Here is a 23,700-nt window from a genome sequence, read left to right on the forward strand (position 1 = left end):
TATTACAAATTTAAAATTTGCGTTTAAAAATGTGTAATGTAATAAAAATTGTATGAATTTAGATATTCCAAAGATAGCAGGAAATCTTCATGGTAAGTATAGGGGAAGAGGAATTGTTTTACTCCAAATTTAATGCGTGCAGGCCAAGGACAATAATGAATGAACCAAAAATACTGGATCGATTTTAATCATGTTTTCATTGAGTGACATAGGCATATATATTTTATGCCCGTGCAAAGTCGGAGCGGGCCGCTATGTTTTTATATACAACGTTCATATTTTTTTTGTAATGTATTTAATTTAGTATCAGCATTGCATCCGTGCGAAGCCGGGGCGGGTCGCTAGTAATATATAAAATAATGTTTGCCGGTTTATAGCCTGTTGTAATTATAACTAATATTTTGAATAATTTAGCGTACATCTGACAACCGGACGGCGACCAGCTGTCAGACGTATGCAAAATTCTTGAAAGCAATAGTGATAAGAGGTTTTAACTCTTACCTATAAATTATTGTTGCTATATAATTAACTGTAGTTTTTGGATATACTATAATGTTAAAATTTTTGTTTTCTTTTTAAATTAAATCTGATTAAATTATATTTGATAACGTTTTTGTTCAACTATTTTATTTAGATTAGAATTTTGTTGTATGTAAAAGCCCAACTGCACTAAAACTCCGAGTTGATGCGGCAAAATTGCAATGTCTCGACGTCACAAATATTCATGACGCTAAAAAAACTTTGAATAGACTATACCACAAAATGCGTCAGAATTGATCTAAATAATAAGTACGTATTCTCAGAGGTAACATATTGTAAAAAGTTATTCGGCCATGATAGATGATCGGAGTTGAATCGCCAGTGCGCACATATCAAAGTCAAATCCGCGGCAAAATTGCCTTCTTATGTTTCGGCCGCTATTTTTTTGTTTCTGTCTTTGATTATAACAGACATACCTTCTTTCCGACGCAATTTATTCTTGGTCGGCACCGGACCTCTCGCTGATCATTAATTCGAATTCTGCACGCATACGTAATACCGGAATGAAGCATAAGAATCAGGTTGAATAAAAAACATAATTTTTACGGTTTTTGAAATGTTCTTTGCGTGGTCGGTTTGCTGATTTATACCTTGTACGTATAACGATCCGCAGAGATAGACTAAATTACGATCGGGATATTTATTAGATCATAAAATATATTTCCTTGGCACTAATTGGAATTTTGATGTCGTGTACTATATTATGAGTTATTTGTTATTTAGCTGAGGTGAAACATGAAATGTGGGCATGAATGAAGTTGTAAAACTGAATCATATTTTTATTATTACTCGTCATTAACTTATTTATCTTAATGGATCCGAATGGGCAGTTCTACCGCATTCATAATTGTTGAAAAGTGAGAACACAATGAAGCAACACATTGCGGTTTTGGTGAAACATATTTAACTTTCTATAGTATATGCAATAAAACAGTGAACTCACGTCATCAAAATTTATGATGTCAAAACGGTACAATGTTGCCACATAAAGTTTAAGTTTTAATTTATTTTAGCTTTGACATATTTGACAGGTCATGTGAATACAAGTCCCCGGCCTACCATAGTAAAGCACATTTTTTTGAAAAAATTAGTTTTTTTTATTCAAATTTCATAATTCTCTTCAAGAGTGATACACTGATTATGGCGACCCGCCAACTTTTCAATACCATTTTTATAGTACGATTTGTCCTTCAAAATAGGCATCAGTTTCAGCAATCACCTCTTCATTCGACGAAAATTTCTTCCCAGCGAGTATTCTTTTGAGATCTGAGAACTGGAAATAGTCGCTGGGGTGCAAATCTGGAGAATACGGTGGATGAGAAAGCAATTCGAAGCCCAATTCATGGATTTTTGCCATCGTTTTCACTGATTTGTAACACGGTGCATTGTCTTGGTGAAGCAGCGCTTTCTTTTTCTTCTTTAAAGGCGGCCGTTTTTCGGCGATGTCTTAGCTGTGATGTTTATACTCAGTACATTCTGATGATTACATTACTTTTCGTACAGTGTTTTGGTTCTTTTTAAATTCTTTTTTATAAATAGTCTCCTTTTTACCAACAAGAGTTTATCCGGACTGGACCTACGGTCTAACGTGGGTTTCGCGCCAAGGTCCTCGGTATTAAGCTTACGGAATGACCTGTGACCAACCTAGGGACCATCCCAGAAGACATCCGGTCTTACTCACTCTTCTTACTGGGATGCCTGGATGATTACAATCACAAACATAAAATACACGCATGTTCTAGCAGGATTAAAACCCGCGACTATCGGAACAGTACGTGGGCTGCCCTGTCGCTCTCTCTACCGCGCCAACGAAGTCAGCCCACTGTTTCGAAAGGCCGAAGAAATGCGAAAATGGATTTGAAATTGTTGCTAGAAAATGGGAAAAACAAGAAGATGATGGAAAATATTTTGATTAACATATGTTGTACTAATGTTTCTGAATAAAAGCCTTAATTAATGTGAAACAATTACGGTAAAATATATTACGCGCGTTTATTATCAAATATTATTTTCATTATTGGCACATGAAAAAAAAAAGATAAGATAAAAGTATAGAACTGGAGTTAAAATATAAGAAAATATATTGGTTATTTGGAGGAAAATCACGTTTATTAGCACATAATAAATTGCTATGATATAAGCAAGTATTGAAACATAAACTACATGGACATGTGGAATTTAATTATAGCGATGTTACGTGAAAACTAATATAAATACAATAAAACTTATCCATAACAAAGTCCTAAAATATACTGTAGGTGCACCGAGATATTACAGGACTGATTACTTGAGACCTTCAGATACCGACTGTCACTCAGGAAATCAGAAGAATTGCAAGAAGACAAGAAGGCAGGCTCCATTCTCATGTTAATATAGAAATAATACAACTTTTGGATAACACCAGAGCAGGACACAGGCTGAAAAGAATCAAACCATTTGATCTTGTGTAGTGTAGTGAGGTGTATTTAATAGAAAAATAGCAGTGTTAACACATAAACATTACTACACTAGAGACTAAGATAGTGCCGATGGGTCCTACCTAGATTTACGTTATTGTAAAGATAAATTTTAGGTTAGTCGGCAACGACTAGTGACAATGTAATAAATACTATTAAAAAAAATTGTTAAAGAATAAATAATAATTGACTAACTTCAGGGCAACTAAAACCTAACAGTAGTCAACGAGGTTTCATAGACGAGTAATTAAAATAGCCGTCAGAAGGTTTGCGGCCAATGGAAAGTCAAGTATACCATTTCTGTCGTTGCATCTCTAAATCGAAATGCTCGACAACTATTATCCGTGGGTTTAGAGCGACAGTTAGGCTGTTACGATCTCCTTTATGGGAGAACGGGCTAGGTATATTTGGTATTAGGTGACAATTAAGGAAATATTTATGTATCGCAGCCAAGAGCAAAGTTGCTCGTATCAGAATTAATACATAAATTGCGTTAATTTGATGTATTTTCAGTCATGCGTGAAACCCTATAGTGTTTCTATACATAATTACATTAGTATACATCTGTATAAATAGTTATGTGTATAGACGAATGATAGATATACAATAAGTTGTAATAACATTTACATTTAAAAGAAATTGTTTACAGCGTTATTCAAAAACTATCGATATTCGAGAACATAACAGATCAATTGAAAAGTCCCCGACCTGACATATAGATGGCGCCACTAGAATTAAATCCATATATTTTTAGTTAGCCCTAACCCTCCAAAGATTCGTGTATAAATTTGAGAGCTGTCGGATCATTAGTTTGTGAATTATAGCACTTTGAGTGAAGCTACTTTTGTTATTGTTAAAAAAAAGTTTTGACACCCTTTCCATATATGTGAAAAAGAAATTACTATTCCTATAAATATATTTTTATAAAATGTTATCTTTTTTTATGAATTCCTTACTAAAAGTCTTAATTATGAATATTCCAGTAGGTATTAAATTCCTAACAGAACTATAACTACTGAGCGCTAAAATTGCTAACATTATCCTTACACAGATTATCAGAAAATTTCTGAAACTGTACTGTCAATCCTTTCACTACCAGAAATAATAGACAGCTACCGTACAGGTGTATTACCTGCTTTTCTGTGAAATGAAAAATTGCTTCCCATTGTTGAACTGTTACCGTTAAACCATTACACCTGTTTCCACTGGTAATCCGGAGGCAATATGTTATTTTACACCTATATTATTTTACGCCTCATTGTTTATTTTTCGGAAACGTTCTTGTACAAATATACAAAACGAAGCAAGGAAGCGTGAAAAACAAAATTTCCATATAATTAAGAAATAAAAACATTACGAAATCTTCACCACTATTAGCTGATATACGAGAACTCTAACGGCTTTCATTGAAACTAATTAACTCTAATATATCAACCAAGAAATGTTTTATATCAACTGAAAGTCGACAACTATGTCGAGTTTTGGCTATGTATATGGATAGGCATAGTAAGAACATCATCATTGAGGATGTTCAGATATTTATTCGCACTAATCCGGCCAGTGATGTCAATGAGAGGACTAGCTGAATACCACGATATTTTCGTCCAAGTCATAACACAGCTTTCTTTCTTTCTGCTTGACTGTAGGTAGCTCCATACAATTAAGAAATAAAAACATTACGAAATCTTCACCACTACAAAGAGTACCCTCACGACTTTCATTAAAACTAATTAACTCCAATATATCAACCAAGAAATGTTTTATATCAACTGAAAATCGACAGCTATGTCGGTTTTTGGCTATGTATATGGACGTGTTGTTGTCTTGGAGTTTGGCAGCAATATTGTACGTATGGTAAGAACATGATCATTGAGGATATTCAGATATTCATTCGCACTAATCCGCCCAGTGATGTCAGTGAGAGGACTAGCTGAATACCACGATATTTTCGTCCAAGTCATAACAGAGCTTTTAATGAGCTAAGAAATAAAAACATTACGAAATCTTCACCACTACACGAGTACCCTCAGGACTTTCATTAAAACTAATTAACTCCAATATATCAACCAAGAAATGTTTTATATCTGAAAATCGACAGCTAAGGTTGTACAATGACATATCAGGTAGTTGTTCGATGGTATTTGTTGAGTAATTTTTGAGACTTTTGAAAGTACGTTGTGCTAATTTAGAACCCAAGAGTTTTCATTAACTTTTAGTCGATTTTGACATGGTTTTTTCTGTTTCGGTTCAATAAGGAGAGACTTTTTCAAAGCTTGTTGGCTGTCATGCATATCAAACTTACGTAGCTATGTTTGTTCACCAGTTACATATATTTTTGTCAAGGATTTATCAGAATCGAAATTGACTCGTTAGCAAAGAGGTGAAGACCTATATATCCCAACAATCGACTCGTAATACACAGTAAAATCAGAGAGTATCTCACTCAAACCTAAATTATGCTTTTCTGTCACCGTGTGCTTCGCTTTGGGGATATTTGAAGTTGAAGATGGTCAACAAGAGCTTATGTGTATTCAAATAGTATTCTTATATACAAAACGTCTATGTAACAAAGAAGTTATGAATCACTCAAATCTATATCGAACCTTAGATGAACATATAAAGTTATTAGCTATATTTAGTACTAGTAGAAGAAATGGTATACAATTAAAAATTCTGAGATTTGGACTCATCCGTTCATAGGACTTTTCTCCATCTCGGTTTTTTAGCTGTTACTCATCCTCTCAGGGTAGCAAATATTAAACGTCTCTACACTTGTAGTTGAATCCGTAAAATAGCGGTAATTTGAGGAACAAGTAAACGTCGACTTCATTTTCAAAACATACAACCAAGCAATCTTTATGCTTTGTTAATTTGGGACGTAAATTTGGTAGCTGGGTTTCGTTTAATAATATAATGTACACCTGTGCTTTTCTACTTAATCCTATCTTTTAACTTTTATAACAATAGTAAACTCCAATACCAACATGTTTTTTATCACTTTAACGACTAGACAATGGTACGGTGTTGATCTAGGGGGAACGGGGACAGACATAAAGTGTATATATAAAATAATAAGTTAATAAATAAATAAAATTAATAACACAAAAAATAAAGAGGGGTTAAAAGTATAAATAGTGTACATACAATTAAAAAATTAACACAAATACAGGACTACAAACACAACCATAACCAAGTAGAGGTTCTATCCAGACAGGACACATCAGCACCCATATCGAAGCGTTGATGGTTATTTGGTCAGTAACACTAAACTTAATATAGACTTGATTCTATGACGAAAATCGATTTCTCTTAGAAAACCGAGCAGTCTGTATTTTCACCTGTTAAGACATTTCTAAAATTTTGCATCCCATACTTAGTACTAAACTGGGTGAGCCGTGGACAATCGGCGATTCGGTATGTGGTAAACTGAAATAGAGACACGGTGACAAAACTCACAGTCAACAGGCGGGCTCGAAGTCATCAAGTGGTTGTGCTATAAATGACTGTGACCCAATCTCAGTCGATTCAACGTTACGGTATGGTGACGAAGGAAGGAACGCGAAGAGAGAAGAAAAAATCAGCTTTAATCTCAAAGAGCCTGTTGTGGCTGGCCTCCTGGGCCCAACGACATTGTACCTCGTTATTTGTGATACAAAAAACGAATGGGATAAGGGCGGTATGGACACAAACATTGGCGATGGAGAGGGGAGATGAGGCTGCCAACTTAGCCGCACTATCCGCGCGCTCATTTCCCGGTATAGCAACGTGAAAAGGGATCCACAGTAAACTTATCCTGATCCCATTCCCAACCAATATGTTTATAAAGAGATTTATCGCAGTATTTATGTCAATTAAGAACAAGGCGTTTGCAATGTTAGTTTTCGAAAATGGTAAGAAAAAAACCCGAAATTATTTTTCCCCAATTTATTTTTTTCATAAATTAAAATCATTATTAATATATTAACATAATGGCGAAAAAGGATTTGAAGGCATTACTCAACGAAATCATCAATGGAGATCACCATCGACCACAACTGATGCGTTTGAGCCGAACACTGAGTGAAAAACAGCCGGAATACGAACAAAGACACAACATTGTCATTCTTTGGCATGATAACGCTTGACCACATTTTGTAAAACCGACGAAAACATATTTAGAAACATTAAAATGTGAAATGCTACCACACCCGCCATATTCTCCAGACCTTGCTCCTTGTCACTTCTTATAAAGATGCCAAAAACTGAGTTGATTTGTAGGTAGCTTCAAAGGAGAAATCGTTTTTTAGGGGGTAAATTCTATGCTATCGATGGACAGTACTTGATTTGGTTTTCATAGTTAACAGTTGAATATAATGTATGTAAATCATTATTAATATATTAACATAATATTTACCAATGAAGCATAGAACTAAATACAAAAGATAGTTGTTCGATCACGAAGAGAAGTTACATATGGTAACACTACTGACAAAAATCCAATTGAAATCGGACAAAATAATTTTACTCGAAAAAAAACCGTATCGAAGAGATCGTATCTCTAAATGAAATGCATCAACCGCTTGCCAAATATTGATTGGCATTATCTCACCACTGTATCGTAAAATTTCGGTAAATATATTCCCATACCTTTCGCCAACTAAAATAATAACCAGCAGTCGTTCAAAAAAAGTGCTATGCTTATCTTTCCTCCGAGTTTCATAAGAACGAAACGAAACATTGTTTAAAATAATTTACCGTTAAAACGTTACAGCTGCTCTCAGTTGTTATCTTCAGGCAAGTGGTTTATTGTTCCACGCCATTATAATTGTTTGGTCTCGAAAACTCCTTCGAATTCTTTTGTTTATCCATACTAGTTGAAATAGTGAAATAATGAGACTGGAAAATGCTAATTTTTAAAATATATTCAGCTTATAAATTATTTATTTTTTATTTTAAATTTAATTTAATTATTATTTTAAAGGATTTACAACAGATGGTGTTAATATGTATTATGTATGAATTTGTACCGAATAAATCATATTTCCAAGAATTTTTACTTTTTTACTTCAATATGAATAAAAATACGGCTGAAGGTCATTGAATGCTGTGTGAAACTTATGGCAACCGGGCTCCATCGACTTCAACATGTGAATACTGGTTTCAACGTTTTAGAACTGATGATTTTGATCCTTGAGCGAAGACAGAGAGCGTTCTAGACAGCTGAAAAAATGTAAAAACAAGGATTTGAAGACATTACTCAATGAAATCATCAATGGAGATCACCATCCACCTCAACTGATGCGTCTGAGCCGAACACTGAGCGAAAAACAGCCGGAATACGAACAAAGACACAACATTGTCATTCTTTGGCATGATAACGCTTGACCACACTTTGTAAAACCGACGAAAACATATTTGGAAACATTAAAATGTGAAATGCTACCACACCCGCCATATTCTCCAGACCTTGCTCCTTGTCACTTCTTGTCAAATTCTATGCTATCGATGGACAGTACTTGATTTGGTTTTGATAGTTGACAGTTGAATATAATGTAGATTACAGAAAATATAAAATATGACTGGTATATCTAAAAATAGAACCAATCAGTACTTTCCTAGTAATTTTTTGAAATCAACAGATGCAAATACTTGAGAGTAGACTATTTTTTAGTCCAAAACTTTTCGTTTTTGGGCAGTGTAATCTTTAATATTCGCATTAATTATTTCTCAACCCCACTAGACTGATTTTGTAATGATCTCATTAACCTACTCGATTTCTCTCTTTAATCGCCTTCAGAGTGTTTAACCAAATGCGATTTTAATGTCTAATTTGTTTTTAAATGTGCATTAATTCCGTATAAAGCGTTAGTTCGTATATCATTTAAAATGATTAAAATATTAAGGACGTAGAAGTTGTTTAGTAAAATAAACCGACTTTAATGTTTATTTCACACGGCTATTATTAAGTTTCCAAATCATGAAACAACCTAATTAGTAAGTATCAGTGTGAGTGATAGATTATGTTGATTTAAAGAGTATTTATAATTTTGGGTCTATTGTAATCCTACAATGTCTGTTAATCCTTTATGGCTAAGTTCACTTATATTTGTACAATTTAATTAATAAACGCTCTGTATTAATTTAGCATACCTACTTATTTAGGATAAATTATATGGCTCAGTGAATGGAGGTAAAACGAAATAAAACAGTGGTGTTTACATTATGTGGCCGTTATTTATTGGTAATATAAAAAATGTAGAAAATACAAAATAGATAAAACGGATGGCAGCGGTGTTACCTGGAGGCTTGGGCAGCTGATGATAGCACGTCTAAACCAAACGATGGTCGGTTACTGAATGATTAGAAATACCCTTCAATAACATCCCAGATAAACGTCTCGTGGTTGCCAGCTATTCGTTATCGGGTTCTAGTTGGCGCTGCTGGCACCCCGCCCGTGTTCAACATCTGGGATTATATTTCTGGGTATTTTGTAGACCGTTATTCCACTACGTAAAATTCGACATGCCTCAAGATCGCTACACGTAGTTAGATAGTATTAATATCATTAAAAATGGTGATTTTGAAATCAAAGTTGGCGTTTGAGCCTACGCACTTCACTGTCATCGCACACATTTAACTCTTTGGCGAGTGCATTGGGATGCACTAATAGTCTTTCAGAGTACTTCGCACCAACACTCCGAATCCCATTGGATATCGCGCTGAATCAGTTTGTTGGAGACGTAATATGGACTATTGCAACACTTTATTCAGGAACCTCTGGAGGATAGCTATGTTAGATTTGCTAGTAGTACCCCACAGTTCAATACCATAGGTCCAAATGGGTCTAAGTATTGACTTATACAGAAAAACCTTGTTATCTAACGATAATTTAGATTTACGGCTTATCAGCCAATACATTTGGTTTAGTTTAAGCCCAAGCTGTTTACGTTTTGTCACTATATGTTTTTTCCATATCAAACGTCGATCAAAATCATATTTAATATTGTGTGCTCGCGGAAGTTCGCGAATATTCAATTTTACTGAGGGACATGTTCTTTTACAAAGGGTGAATGTCACATGGGTAGATTTTGTCTCATTTGCTTTGATACGCCACGTTTACAACCACAGTTCGACTTTGTTAAGATGAAGTTGGGGGTTTCTTGTAGCTAATATTGGATCCTCGTGTGATGATAAAACCGCTGTATCGTCAGCATTGTGACTCAGCATTGAAAATTACAATTTACGAGATAATTGATGTCAATATTAATTAAAAAATCATCTAAGCCTTTAGGAACATAACTCTATAAATATGAGGACATATAAATGTATGCCTTTTCTAAACATTACAAACATTCTTCAGCCTCTGTTTTAGTTAAACAATTATAATCCAGCAAAACTACATACACATAAAATTTTGAATAATTTTGACACGACCCTGTAAACAAACAAAATAGTAAATAGCCACAGATCTATATTAGTTTATCAGAACAATTAGGATATGAAGATAACAATATCATTTTTTGCAGGACCTGTCCGAATTGCTATTCAAACTATTTGATCAAGACAGATCGCAAACTCTTCCCCAAGAACAGTGGGTTGAATTCCTTAAGCAGCGTATGACGTAAGTAGATCAGTGTTATAAACAATAATATAAAATAATAAATAATTGGTTTTCATTCCTGCATTGTTGAGACAAAAATATTATAGGCGTATATACAGGGGATAGTCCAAACAAAATGAACACCATGAAATATAGTACATATTGTTGCGTATTAGCAACATTGCTTCAGTAAATAAAATAACATGTATATATTGCTTAGTTGTGTACATGCCAAGTCTTGTACGTTATACTTCGCTATATTATAGGCTTTATTCTGTGATGAAAATGTGTGAAATGTGTGATCTCTCAGATATGGTTGAACATTTTACGAGCAACAGTGACAGTATACACAAAACATGGCAAAACATTATCGGCGAAGAAAAATAACGTCTATATAAAGTTAAATTAACAGAGACCTACGAACATTAAATGGGATTGTGGCCAGACAATAGAAAACTGCTATATTCACTTTCGATAAAATAGTACGTTGAGAGCTCCACAAAACTAACATTCATAGAAGGGTTGTGATTGCGAAACTGCTATAAAGGAAACCAACGCTAAACTTCGAAGGAAGTGGTGCAACGACCATAAAACCTGGACACCTGATGATTGTAAGAATGTGGTATGGTCCGATCAATCGTCGTTTACTTGTTTCCTAGAAACACCGGGGTTTATATATAACGAACTTCAAAAGAATTCTCAAGATCACAAGCCTGCCTCTGCAGTCGCCCATGGGGGATGTGCGGTTATGGATTGGGCGGCAATATTGTGATATAAGTAGTGTTCTAATTCACATGACCGGATTGCTGCGATTGAATAACAATTGGTCAATTGAAAAGTCCTCATAGATGGCGCTATTAGAATTAAATCCATATGTTTTTTAGTTAGCACTAACCCTTAAAAGATGCGTGTATAAATTTGACAGTTGTCGGATAATTAGTTTGTAAATTATAGCATTATTAGTGAAGCAACTTTTGTTATTGTGAAAAAATGGATAAAAAGAAATTTCGCGTGTTGATAAAATATTGCTTTTTGAAGGAAAAAAATACAGTTGAAGCAAAAACTTGGCTTGATGCTGAGTTTCCGGACACTGCCCCAGGAAAATCAACCATCAAGGATTGGTATGCTAAGCTTAGACGCGGTAAAATGAGCATAGAAGACAGAAACGCAGTGGACGCCCAAAAAGAGGTTGTTACCGGTTAAAATGATTTTGAATCACCGTAAATTGAAATTGAATAAAAGAGTGGACTGCACACGATGAACCCGCTGCAAAGCGTGGGAAAACACAACACTCGGCTGGCAAGGTTATGGCCTCTGTATTTTGGGATGCGTATGGAATAATTTTCATTAATTACCTTGAAAAAGGAAGGACCATCAACAGCGACTATTACATAGCGTTATTGGACCGTTTGAAGGACGAAATCCACGAAAAACGCCCGCATTTGAAGAAAAAGAAAGTGCTACTTCACCAACACAATGCACCGTGTCAAAAGTCAGTAAAAACGATGGCAAAAATCCATGAATTAGGCTTCGAATTGCTTCCTCATCCACCCAATTCTCCAGATCTGCCCCCCAACGACTATTTGCTATTCTCAGATCTCAAAAGAATACTCACTGGGTCATTGCCAAAACTGAGATCTATTTTGAAGCAAAGGACAAATCGTACTACAAAAAAAAATAAAAGAAAAGTTGGAGGGTCGCTATAGTCAGTGTATCACCCTAGAAGGGAATTATGTTGAATAAAAAAAACTAATTCTGCCAAAAATTGTTTTACTATGGTAGGCCGGGGACTTTTCAATCGACCTGTTATATAACGAACTTCAAAAGAATTCTCAAGATCACAAGCCTGACCCCCAGAGTCGACCATGGGGGAGGTGCTGTTATGGATTGGGCGGCAATATCGTGATATAACTAGTGCTGTCGTTCATATCAGTGACCAGATTACTGTGTTTGAATAACCATCTTTACGTCCTCAATGATAAATTTCTTGCCACGATTAGCATATTGCTGCCAAGAAATAAAACGCGCCCATACTCACAGCTTAGGTTCAGTTTTTGTATGAGAAGCATCAGAATATCATCAAAAATCTTCTCCGAAAGCAAATCGTAAGGAATAGATTTCCATTTTCAACGTCATTCCATGAAATTGGCTAATGTTTTAGTAGAAGAATGAAATAACTATTCAGACAACATTCACAAATGGTGTTCATAATATTTCATCTATCCCTTGTAGCTGTAGATTTAAGAATTATACCAAAGAAATAAAACGACATGTAATTTTTCAGAAATGAAAAACAAATAGATTTCGTGGAACAACTAGAGAGCGTGGCGTTTTGTCTGTGTGGTGATGAACCAATCAAGCAACACCAATTTTACCAGATAATCAACGCTAAAGGAGTAAGATAACGCACAAGAGACGACAAATGTTTATATCGCTATTATTCTTTTTTAGATAAGTGACAAATTATTTCGGCTAATAGATGAAGACAATACCGGTGCTGCAATCAGTGAAAATATAATGGAATTCCTTGCTACAATCACCAATACTAGGTAACATTTGATACTAAATAATATATTTACATAATAAATCCTTCTCATTAACTGTAGACCTCGTACTGGTATAGACCAGAACAATTTAGCCAGATTGGAACAGCTGTTCAGGCAAACGGTCGGTAAGGGCACCGAGATCAGAAGGGAAGACTTTCAGAAGATCGTTAGCTCAAAGAATGTGAGAGGAAATCCGTATTTAATGGTTAAACGGTACATTTATGTTTAATTTTCAGCCCTTCTTTACCGAAAGAGTATTTCAAATATTCGACAAAGATAATTCAGGATCCATATCGCTCCAGGAGTTCTTGGATGCAATGCATCAGTTCGCTGGGCAAAGTCCTGAAGATAAAATTCGATTTCTGTTCAAAGTTTATGATATAGATGGTAAGTAACCCAACAAATACTTATTTAAAGGGATTTTTTAATTTATTTATTACATTATTTATTACACCATATTACATTGTTACTAGTCGTTGCTTATTAACCCACAATTTTATTTAAGTCTTACAATAACTTAAAAGTTGATATATGTCTAGGAATATCAATCAGCCTTATCTGGTCTGTCAGTCTCTGGTGTAATAATGCTTATGTATTAACACTGCTGTATTTCTATTAAATCCGCCTCACTACACTACACTACATAAGATGATCAGTAAGTTTGATGTTCATAAAAAGTTTATTTGGTCTTCACATGTTTTTTCCTTATGATTGAACAAGTATATCGGATAAATGGTGACCACGATACGCTATGAAACTTTAGGCTCGTTTTAAGGCATTTTTCATGACATCCTGCTGATGCTGAATTTCTTCAATTTCGTAACGAATATTATTCACATAGACTTTTGGTTTTAAAAAACGCGAAATTAATCTTCTTGGAGAAACGTCATTCAATAATTGAATTGTTGAACGAGCTGTGTGTGCGGTGACCCCATCTTGCTGAAACCACATGTCCTCTAGTCCTTGCCGTTCCATTTCAGGCGCAAGAAAATTTCTAATCATGTGTTGGTACTGTTCAGCAGTAACAGTAACTGCAGCACCTTGGTCATTTTCAAAAAAAAAAGGAACCAATGATGTTTCCAGCATGAATACTACACCATACAGTTGTGTTTAGTGGATGCAATGATGTTTCATGAATTAATTGAGGATTCTGTGGTCTCCAAAACCGACTATTCAGTTTATTGACGTGGCCAGTGAGAAGAAAATGGGCTTCATAGTTCATTATCAATTTAACTGCGCACAGAAATGTATAACTGCGAACCACGTCTCCAAATTGATGTTTCTGGAGACTCAGCAAAACTATCGCGCACCAGAGCCACATTTTCAGCGTTACTAGACGTCCGTTGTCTTCCAGAACGTAGCATGTCTGATATCGTACCGTACTATCAAAAATTCGCATGTAAACGATAAATTGTGGTTTTATGAAGCACTGGACGATTAAGATATTTTTGAGTTAATTTCCGCTGAGTGGCAATTAATATATGGTGTGCGATTATATTCAATAAATAATTTCACTATTTCCACTCGTTTTGTGACGTATCTTTATCCATAATAAATATCCATAATAAAATATATCCATAATAAAATTTGGACGTCTACAAGACACAATGGTTAAAGCGAAACTGATCTAAACGTCACATAACCAAGATGGAGCGTAATCAAAATGGTAGCGAAACTTTTGCCTCACCCAATATGACTTACATTTATCTATCAATAGATGGCGGAGTACTTCTCGTACTGTAATATATAATATATACGCCTTATCTCCCTACGTAAGACATAGTTTTTGTCCATATGAAATATGTCTGAAATTTGTCGACTACTGCGTTTCATTGGAACCTTGGAATCAAACTCAAAGTATTCTACAATGTTCTTCGGTCTTACAATTAATATTTTTATGTTTTGCAGGTTAGGTTATCCGCCATACTTTTGGTTCTGAATATTTTGTTATAGATGTTCTATTCTTCTTGCAATTCCAAATTGAAATGACTTAATATTGAAGTAAAATCGGCAAGACAGTCACTAAGCCAAGCCTCATCATTCAAAATTTCACAGTTTCCATCTTGTTCGTGAATAAAGTGTACAATTTCAGGCAATAAATCACGATACCGCTGCGAATTATGCAGTGATGGCTCAAAAGGGCGGAGAATTCATCTTCATATTGTAGAATTTGCTTTAAACTTAGCATTTGGAAGACCTCAAGCTTACAGATACCAAACTGTAATAGTGCCCAAGTCTCGGAATCATACATAAGGATACTTTCTTCCACGTGCACCATAATAGAGAAGCAAAAGTTCTTGCAGCTTTTTACAAAATTTAAATAACTTTAGAAACACTTTACTAAACATAAAAATATCTTTTTTAAACTCCAACAGTAACTGATTATGTTGATTATTCCTGATCCCCATTGAAATCAGTTAAGTCTAACTTACAGCCTCTTTTAAAAATAACCGAATGCCTATTTATTATACCAGGCGACGGTTTAATTCAACACAAAGAACTTCAGCACGTTATGAGAGCCTGCATGGAAGAAAACGGTATGCAATTCAGCGAAGAACAGATCGAGGATCTAACCGTGGCCATGTTCGAGGACGCAGACACCTGTAACAGAGGAGCCATAACTTACGAAGCGTTGAAGAACCAACTGGAAAAGCACGGAGGTTTATTAGAAAACTTGTCTATTAGGTAGAAGTAATTCCGCAATTAAATATATAAACTCATCGACCAAATATTCCATTATTCTTTTAGTATAGATCGATGGCTGGTGCCACCGCCTCTGAAACCAAACTCCTCCACGTCATTGTTCCGAAGAATTATCTCATACCGACCATATTACTTTACTATACCGTATATTCGAAATAATCTTGTTTACCTCGCGTTTTTACTCGGTTTTATTATGGTGAATGCCGCTCTGTTCGTTTCACGAGCATTCCAATATAGAGAATCCAACTGGTATACTATATTTGCTAGAGCTTGTGGTAAGTTTAACAAGGGAAATTCATTTTCAAGTAAATGTATTATATTAACACCCGTAAAATTTTACTGTGCCAAAAAATAAAAATAGATTTATGTATGGATTCCGTATTTCAACAATATTCAATTTAGTCTTGATTTTCATTATTATTTTAGAATAATGTATTAATCATTACGAATATTACCTTTAAACAAACCGAATTAGAATATCGCAACAAATCAATTAATATATATATATATATATATATATATATATATATATATAGATTTTCTACATTTTATCTACACCTAGGTCATATAAATTTATCGAATTTTTATAATACCAAAAAAATAAAATAACTGTTTCACTTAGCACATTCGCCATATCATAAATATTTGAATTAATAACTTAATGTGTAATAATAAATATTATTTTAAAATAAGCTATTAAGAATCAGAAGTATTATGTTAAAAAAGCCAACCTAAAGTTATTGAAATAAACTAATTTATATAAATGTATAAATTTAATTTTTTAAATTTTATCACAATGTATAACATATAAATGTATTTCAGGACAATGTCTCAATTTTGACTGTATGTTTATTCTGGTCCTGATGTTGCGCCGTTGTATTACCTTCTTAAGAACTAGAGGGTACGGCTCCGTCTTACCCCTAGACCAGCATATATACTTTCATAAATTAACTGGATGGTTGATATTTGGTTTCAGTTTCTGGCACTCAGCAATGCATGTGTTCAATTTCAGTATGTATACCAAACTGTAATCACCACCCAACTTTACATGTTGTTTCACATCTTTTCTTATTTAGGTTTGGTGATTGTAAATGATCCAAAAATCAACAGTCAGAATTTCACGACAGCGGAGTGGTTGTTCACAAGCAGGCCTGGATTACTTGGATTAATACCCGGATGGGCCAACCCCACTGGAATAGCACTCTTTTTTATTTTGTTAGTGATGTTTATTTGCTCACAGGCTTTTGTACGAAGGGGTGGTTGTTTTGAGGTATAACAGAATAATTTAAAAAATATATTATACTGACAGACATTTTTGCAGATATTTTACTGGACCCATTTGATGTACATTCCATTTTGGATTCTTTTAATTATTCACGGACCCAGATTTTGGATGTGGTTTATTATACCAGCTATAGCATACACAGCTGAGAGAATTTCACGCGTCGACACTATGTCAAGCAAGGGCAAAACATACATAAGTTCTGGCCTACTGTTGCCATCGATGGTAACACATTTGGTGATCAAAAGACCATCACAATTCGATTTTCATCCAGGAGATTATATTTTCGTTAATATTCCCGCTATTGCTAAATATGAATGGCATCCGTTTACCATAAGTAGTGCTCCAGAACAAGAAGGTAAAACAATAAACAATTCAGGACAATTTAACATAAAAACTCTTTTAATTATTCAGATTATATGTGGCTTCATATACGAGGAGTTGGTCAATGGACCAATCGACTCTATGAATATTTTGAAAGAGAGCAAGTGAAGCTTCATAACGGCGAGATAAACCGACAAGCCTGTTCTAGTAAAGCTTGTGATAACACTACGGAAAAAACGAACAACAATGCTTTAACCCAAATGAAAGAAACAATAACTAGAACCCTTTCAAGAGAAAAGAGTGTTAAGAAGAAATCCGGAGTTCAACTGGTTGGATTCTCCAATGATCATTTCGATGAAACCAGTACTCCATCAGGTGAGGTTACTTTCACAGTAGGTAATTCAGGTAAATTATTTCGGTTTTATTCTTTCGAAAAAAATAACACTGTAACTGTTAACTTGCATATTTAAATTTCATTCTAGATTGCAATAATAGAAGTAAACGGATAATACCAGATAAACGCCTTCAAAGATTATTGTTTTCAAAAAGGGCTCCCCTAGAAAAATCTTTATCACTGCCAGACGTACAGAACAACGTAAAGAAAAGGGAACGAATTTTGGCGTAAGTAGAGGCCTGCATATTTTTTAAATAACGTTAATTATCAATTTTAAAAATAAGAATATGATCTCAGATTATACACCTATATTTAAAATGAGATTTTTAATGTAACCCAGCGCATTCGCCTTTAAAATATGAAATAAAACAATTTTAGTTTGCGCGAATATATGAGATCGGAATCGGAAAAAAGCTTTGATCAATGTCAAATGAGAAAAGCCAGAATGAAGTCATTAGGGCTGGCTTACCTGAGCCCCCAAAACAAGAGTCTAGCCCAAAGCTTCAGATATATGAGAAATAAACCCACTATAATTGCTTTTAAAACCCCAAGCTTGGAAAACTGCGAGAAGAAAGATTCCAGTACCTCATTTATATCGACACTTGGTAAAAAATACCGTAACACATATTTATGCAAAACTTATAACCAAAACATTTCAGGAAACACTAGTGACTATTATAGTCCTGAACGCAGAGTAGAAGAAGGTCAAGTGTTCCAACTTCAGGATATGACAGCGGCCAATCCCAAACTGAAACCGTTTAACTACCCCGTAGGAAAACCACTAGAGGTATGTTTACTGATGTTTAAAAATAATTTTGTTTCAACAAATTACGTTATGACTAGCTTTACAATAGCAAATGTCTAGACAACACTAGCAGGATAGATATGGTCTCTGATATCAAAGTCAAATATTCAGACAACGGTGGAACAGAGGTGACTGGTGTTTATATAAACGACATTTTTGTACTTAGTTATAACTAACCATTTTCAAAATGATATGGCATTTTGCTTTAAGTGTAATTAATTTCCTAACTGTATTAATCCATTTGTTTTCTATCTGTTTTAATAATACTTTTTATTGGAGCTTCTTATAGTATTAATATTTGTTAATATTATAAATGTGCATATATTTCACTAAAATAATGAGAAACCTTGAATATTATTGTATGCAAAAACACACCACCTGGATTTAAAAACTATGCATGGACATATAACATATTTATTACACATTTTAATTGTAAATTTGATATAATATAGTTACTGCACTTTTTTCACTGCGGCTCAGTTATTATTTTATTATAAAATAAAAATGCATATTATAAAACTTACCCACTTTCCTGTAGCATCTTATATATACCAGTTTTCGCACACAAATTTTTAAAACTTTTAAATCATCAAACCTGTCACTGCTATACACTCCAGTCTCACATCGCACTAAGTGGACGATTATATTTGACAACTAAAAAATGTTAACAGTTTTTTTTTAATAATTCAACCCTGTCCAAAAACTATATTAATATTAAAAATATAAACCTTTGTGTTGTAATCGCTGTCTTGTCAATTACACTGATATTCATTTGTTTTCATGCCGCCTAGAACGCTAAGTATTCCTAAATATATTTTAGCTAAATTAAATATTTTTAGATCTTCTTAGACGGGCCTTATGGAGCACCATCCAGCCATATTTTCAGAGCCCAGCATGCTGTTCTTATTGCTACTGGCATTGGTGTTACCCCTTTTGCATCGATTCTTCAGTCTATCATGCACAAATATTGGAAGGCACGTCACACTTGTCCCAAGTGCAAATATGCGTGGGCCTCTGATATTCCAGCTTCAATAATGAACTTAAGAAAAGTATGACATTAAATTTCGACAATTTGAATGTTAATGTAAAATTTCTAGGTGGATTTCTTTTGGATTAATAGAAATCAACGTTCATTTGAGTGGTTCGTCAATTTACTATCGCAGCTGGAAATCGAACAAGCTGAATTAGGCGGCGCCATGGAACGTTTCCTGGAAATGCACATGTACATTACCAGCGCATTACAAAAAACAGACATGAAAGCTGTGGGGTTACAATTAGCTCTTGATTTGTTACACGAAAAGGTTTTTGATTTGATCTATTGAGTTTTGCACGAATTCATATTCATTCATTTAGGAAAAAAGGGATTTAATCACCGGCCTGAAAACGAGAACTAATGCTGGAAGACCAAATTGGGATAAAGTTTTCAAGCAAATATCTGATCAGAAGAAAGGAAAAGTCACATTGTTCTACTGCGGGCCTCCGCAATTAGGGCGAATTTTAAAAGTTAAATGCGATCAGTTTGGTTTTATATTCAGAAAAGAAAGTTTCTAGTTAAAACATGTACATGATACAGATGCAGTCTAAATTATATGTATTATATATTTAAACTATTGTAAATATTTTTATAATAACCCTAACATATTATTATAGGGTAGTGGGTTTTTAACTATTTATTAAATAAATTATATTTATTTTATAAGCTACAGTTAATGTTTCATAACTATTGTTAATGTTCTGTAAATAAAAATGTGTAAAAGTTGGATTTTTTATATAACCTCCATGTATTGATAGTTGACTATCCTATAAATATCCCACGAGTTAAAAGTTAGGTTATTCAATGGATCAACTAGTAAAATTTGGCGCAAATATTTACAGAATAGCTAATTCTACCACGTTTGCTGTGTGGCACGGGTAAATAATATGTACAATTTCACATATTTAAACAGTCCTACATTTAAAACTCTCTACTAAATAACAAAGTTTATTTACTTTCTATTCTTTTTCAATCTCATATTTTAGTGTTCGATTTCTGATTGTTGATTTCTGATTGTTCCTTTTAGATTTTCTACGATGGCATCTAATAATAAAAGTCCTCGACTTATGAAGAAAATTGGGACACACAGTGGCGTGTTCCATTGTGATGAGGCCTTGGCGTGTTTTATGCTTAAACAACTACCAGATTATTCAGATGCTGAAATTATAAGAACTAGAGATCCGAAGGTTTTAAACTTAACATATCAATTATTCCACATTATATTGTATGCAGATTTTAGAAGAATGTGACATTGTAGTTGATGTTGGTGGGGAATATGATCCAAAACATAATCGATTTGATCATCATCAAAGAGGATTCAAGGAAACATTTCATTCAGTTCAACCAGAATTATCGAAAGATAAATATGATAACATAGTGTAAAAGTTTATATTATTTTTATATTATAACAAAACTATGATGAATATTCTAGATTAAGCTCAGCTGGGTTAGTTTATGCCCATTTTGGTTTAGATATTATAACTAGAGTGTTAGCCAAGAAGAATTTAATAGGCACCAGTGAAAGTATAAAAGGAGTATTTTTACATGTCTATGATAACTTGATTGAAGAAATTGATGCTATTGATAATGGTGTACCTATGTGTACCGAAGGTACAACAAGATATCAGATTCATACTCATTTGAGCCGAAGAGTTAACAGATTAAATCCTGCATGGAATGATACCAACTCAAATAATATTGATGAATTGTTTCAAAAGGCTGTTGCTTTGGTTGGATCAGAATTTGAAGATTGTGTTTATCAAGTAAATCTTATCAAGTAAAAGTGAATACAATTGTCTTACTCGATAGTCATAATTTTTTTAGAGTTTCTTAGTGTGGTGGCCTGCACGTGAAATAGTAAAGAAAAGCATTGAAGGTAGAAAACTGGTAGATGACTCTGGAAAAATAATGCAGTTAATTGAGAGATGTGCTTGGAAAGAACATTTTTTCTCTTTGGAAGAAGATATGGATATAAAAGGACAAATACAATTCTGTATTTTTTCTGATGAATCTGATAATAGTTGGAGAGTTCAAGGAATACCTATTCACCCAGAAAGTTTTATCTGTAGGTGAGTTCATTTTATAAGATTAATAAAACTAAGAAATTATCTGAAAAGAGTCTGAAAGGCCTTTAATTATATTTTTTATATATAGAACATTTTTACATGAAGATTGGAGAGGTGTAAGAGATGAAGTATTAAGTAAAGTTGCTGGAATAGAAAACTGTGTATTTGTTCATGCATCTGGATTTATTGGAGGTAACAGGACTAAAGAAGGAGCAATAGAAATGGCAAAGAGGAGTTTAGAAGCTACTAAACAGTAATAGGAAAAATGTTTTAGATAATTCAAATCGGCTAAATAACTTACCTTTATAACAATTTCCATCATCATTTAAATATTTGTTTTATTAGAATAATATGTATCAGTATTTTAAAATGTCTTGTGGTTACTGTTATGGTTTTAAATAAAAGCATGTTATATTTTTAACGCCATTTTATTGTGCATACAAGTATATGTACATATACATTCTCTTAAACATATGTTTGGAAATTTTTGGACAGAATTTAACAACATATATTTACTGATTAACAAAACAAATTCAACACAAATAGGAAAACAATATTACCTAAATTTTTATTTAAAATTACAAAAGATAGAGTTAATTTCCTAATTTTTCTTATCGCATTTATAATGAAAAATTTACTGAGATTCTAGGATTGTCTGTTTTCTTTTATCAAGTTGGCTTGAGTTTTTTTATTATGTTGTTTGCTGGTGGCGTTTGCGATGTCTTTTACATTATAAATGCAATATATATTTTTTGAACACACTGTATTTTTATAGACACGTTATGTCTTTTATTTCTACGAATATCATTAACTTCATTAAAAAAACTAACAAATGTAAGGAAGTTCAGCTACATTTATATTGACATTTATTGAAAGATTTAAATACACATCTTTTTTTGTTATAAAATGAGCACATTGTTCATATTGAGACACCATAATATAATGTAGTACATAAATATTTCCTAAACGACTACGTAACAGGTTGTAAAATGAAACAAAATTATTCGTTATCGTAACAAAATAACAATTCTTTTTTAAATTAAACTAAAAGAAATAATATGTTTCAAAGTCAGGTACAGTTGGGGAACAGTTTTTTCCTGTACTTTGAAAAACACTCCACATTTTTGCTTCGCATGAACGGTATCATCTCCCAATCCGTAAATATATAAAGGATTGTTTTCCATATGCAACACTTAATACACATAAAAAGAAAAGAAACTAGTTTTGTATAGCTTTCGGTCCGAAATTAGAGCAAGTTAATAAACTGTTCCCCATTAAAACAATACACATTTGGCAGCCACATTGCAAAAGCTTATAAAACCTAAAGAGAAAACAACTTCTTTTGACACAACAACAGGCCAAAAGGTAATAATAAATAAAACGAATTTACCAAATACATAACAAGAGGATTAATATTTGTTTATTTACAAATATACAAAGCAATATTCTATAAATATGTTACATGACACTATTGACTATAAATTCTACCAATTGGCACATTTTTAGGATGAGTATTAGTTTAATTAAATTTAAGCAAAAATGTTTCACTAAACAATAAATTCCTATGCATCCTGTAAATAATTCTCTCGACTGTAGTACTTACAAGAAAAATATATAGCATTATGCAAATCATACACTTTGCATTCTACGGATGGTATAACTTCCTGTGGTAATAAAATATATTTAAGTTACATGTTTCGCTGTTATAAATGTAGGAAGAATAATATACTTTATAATATAAAAATATGTTTTCCTTTTTTTATCAGTAGATCTAGTGATCGAAAGTATTTTCTTTAGAAACATATAACATTATTTATAGTGCCAAGTTACATATAACAACCGAAGAGTAGAAACTAAAGAACTTGACGGACATTTCAGTAATATATTATTAGTTTTTTTATCACAATAAAATGCTTTTTTTTTCGCTGATTAGATATCTTCAGTATTAGGCCGTTCAGAAACCCCATAATAC

General features: G+C 33.5%; 2 protein-coding genes across 5 annotated transcripts in view; both read left to right on the forward strand.

Moving 5' to 3' along the window:
* The window catches only part of Nox (NADPH oxidase), a 111,871-nt gene extending 91,635 nt beyond the window's left edge, over nt 1-20,236 (forward strand). The window contains exons 3-20 of one of the 4 annotated variants that reach the window (XM_076411569.1): nt 10,502-10,596; nt 12,860-12,971; nt 13,027-13,124; nt 13,182-13,302; nt 13,358-13,508; nt 15,596-15,806; nt 15,870-16,099; nt 16,647-16,835; nt 16,901-17,094; nt 17,146-17,464; nt 17,521-17,835; nt 17,913-18,051; nt 18,203-18,429; nt 18,484-18,611; nt 18,668-18,757; nt 19,469-19,678; nt 19,727-19,930; nt 19,983-20,236. In XM_076411569.1, coding sequence (XP_076267684.1) covers nt 10,502-10,596; nt 12,860-12,971; nt 13,027-13,124; nt 13,182-13,302; nt 13,358-13,508; nt 15,596-15,806; nt 15,870-16,099; nt 16,647-16,835; nt 16,901-17,094; nt 17,146-17,464; nt 17,521-17,835; nt 17,913-18,051; nt 18,203-18,429; nt 18,484-18,611; nt 18,668-18,757; nt 19,469-19,678; nt 19,727-19,930; nt 19,983-20,180 — 3,231 coding nt within the window. In that variant the 3' untranslated portion in view covers nt 20,181-20,236. Of the gene's footprint in view, nt 1-10,501; nt 10,597-12,859; nt 12,972-13,026; nt 13,125-13,181; nt 13,303-13,357; nt 13,509-15,595; nt 15,807-15,869; nt 16,100-16,646; nt 16,836-16,900; nt 17,095-17,145; nt 17,465-17,520; nt 17,836-17,912; nt 18,052-18,202; nt 18,612-18,667; nt 18,758-19,468; nt 19,679-19,726; nt 19,931-19,982 lie in introns of all 4 variants that reach the window. The other 3 variants (XM_076411570.1, XM_076411572.1, XM_076411571.1) reach the window with 3 other exon arrangements.
* Nucleotides 20,237-20,429: 193 nt separating this feature from the next.
* On the forward strand, nt 20,430-22,149 carry LOC143200843 (MYG1 protein C27H6.8). Its single transcript, XM_076411582.1, has 6 exons — nt 20,430-20,540; nt 20,690-20,849; nt 20,896-21,041; nt 21,095-21,425; nt 21,487-21,731; nt 21,817-22,149. Exons 1-6 carry the CDS (start codon nt 20,467-20,469, stop codon nt 21,983-21,985), a joined length of 1,125 nt encoding a protein of 374 aa, XP_076267697.1. The 5' UTR covers nt 20,430-20,466; the 3' UTR covers nt 21,986-22,149.
* The last annotated feature ends 1,551 nt before the right edge of the window (nt 22,150-23,700 follow it).

This window comes from Rhynchophorus ferrugineus, unplaced genomic scaffold (genome assembly GCF_030347505.1).
Source record: "Rhynchophorus ferrugineus isolate W39M unplaced genomic scaffold, kcgeb_rfMv2 rfM8, whole genome shotgun sequence".
NCBI classification, from domain to species: domain Eukaryota; kingdom Metazoa; phylum Arthropoda; class Insecta; order Coleoptera; family Curculionidae; genus Rhynchophorus; species Rhynchophorus ferrugineus.

Coding starts and splice junctions, on each gene's coding strand:
- LOC143200843 (XM_076411582.1), top strand. CDS start 20,467: ATGGATCAACTAGTAAAATTTGGCGCAAATATTTACAGAATAGCTAAT. Junction 21,042..21,094: donor GATAAATATGATAACATAGT/GTAAAAGTTTAT, acceptor TGAATATTCTAG/ATTAAGCTCAGCTGGGTTAG. Junction 21,426..21,486: donor TTGAAGATTGTGTTTATCAA/GTAAATCTTATC, acceptor TAATTTTTTTAG/AGTTTCTTAGTGTGGTGGCC.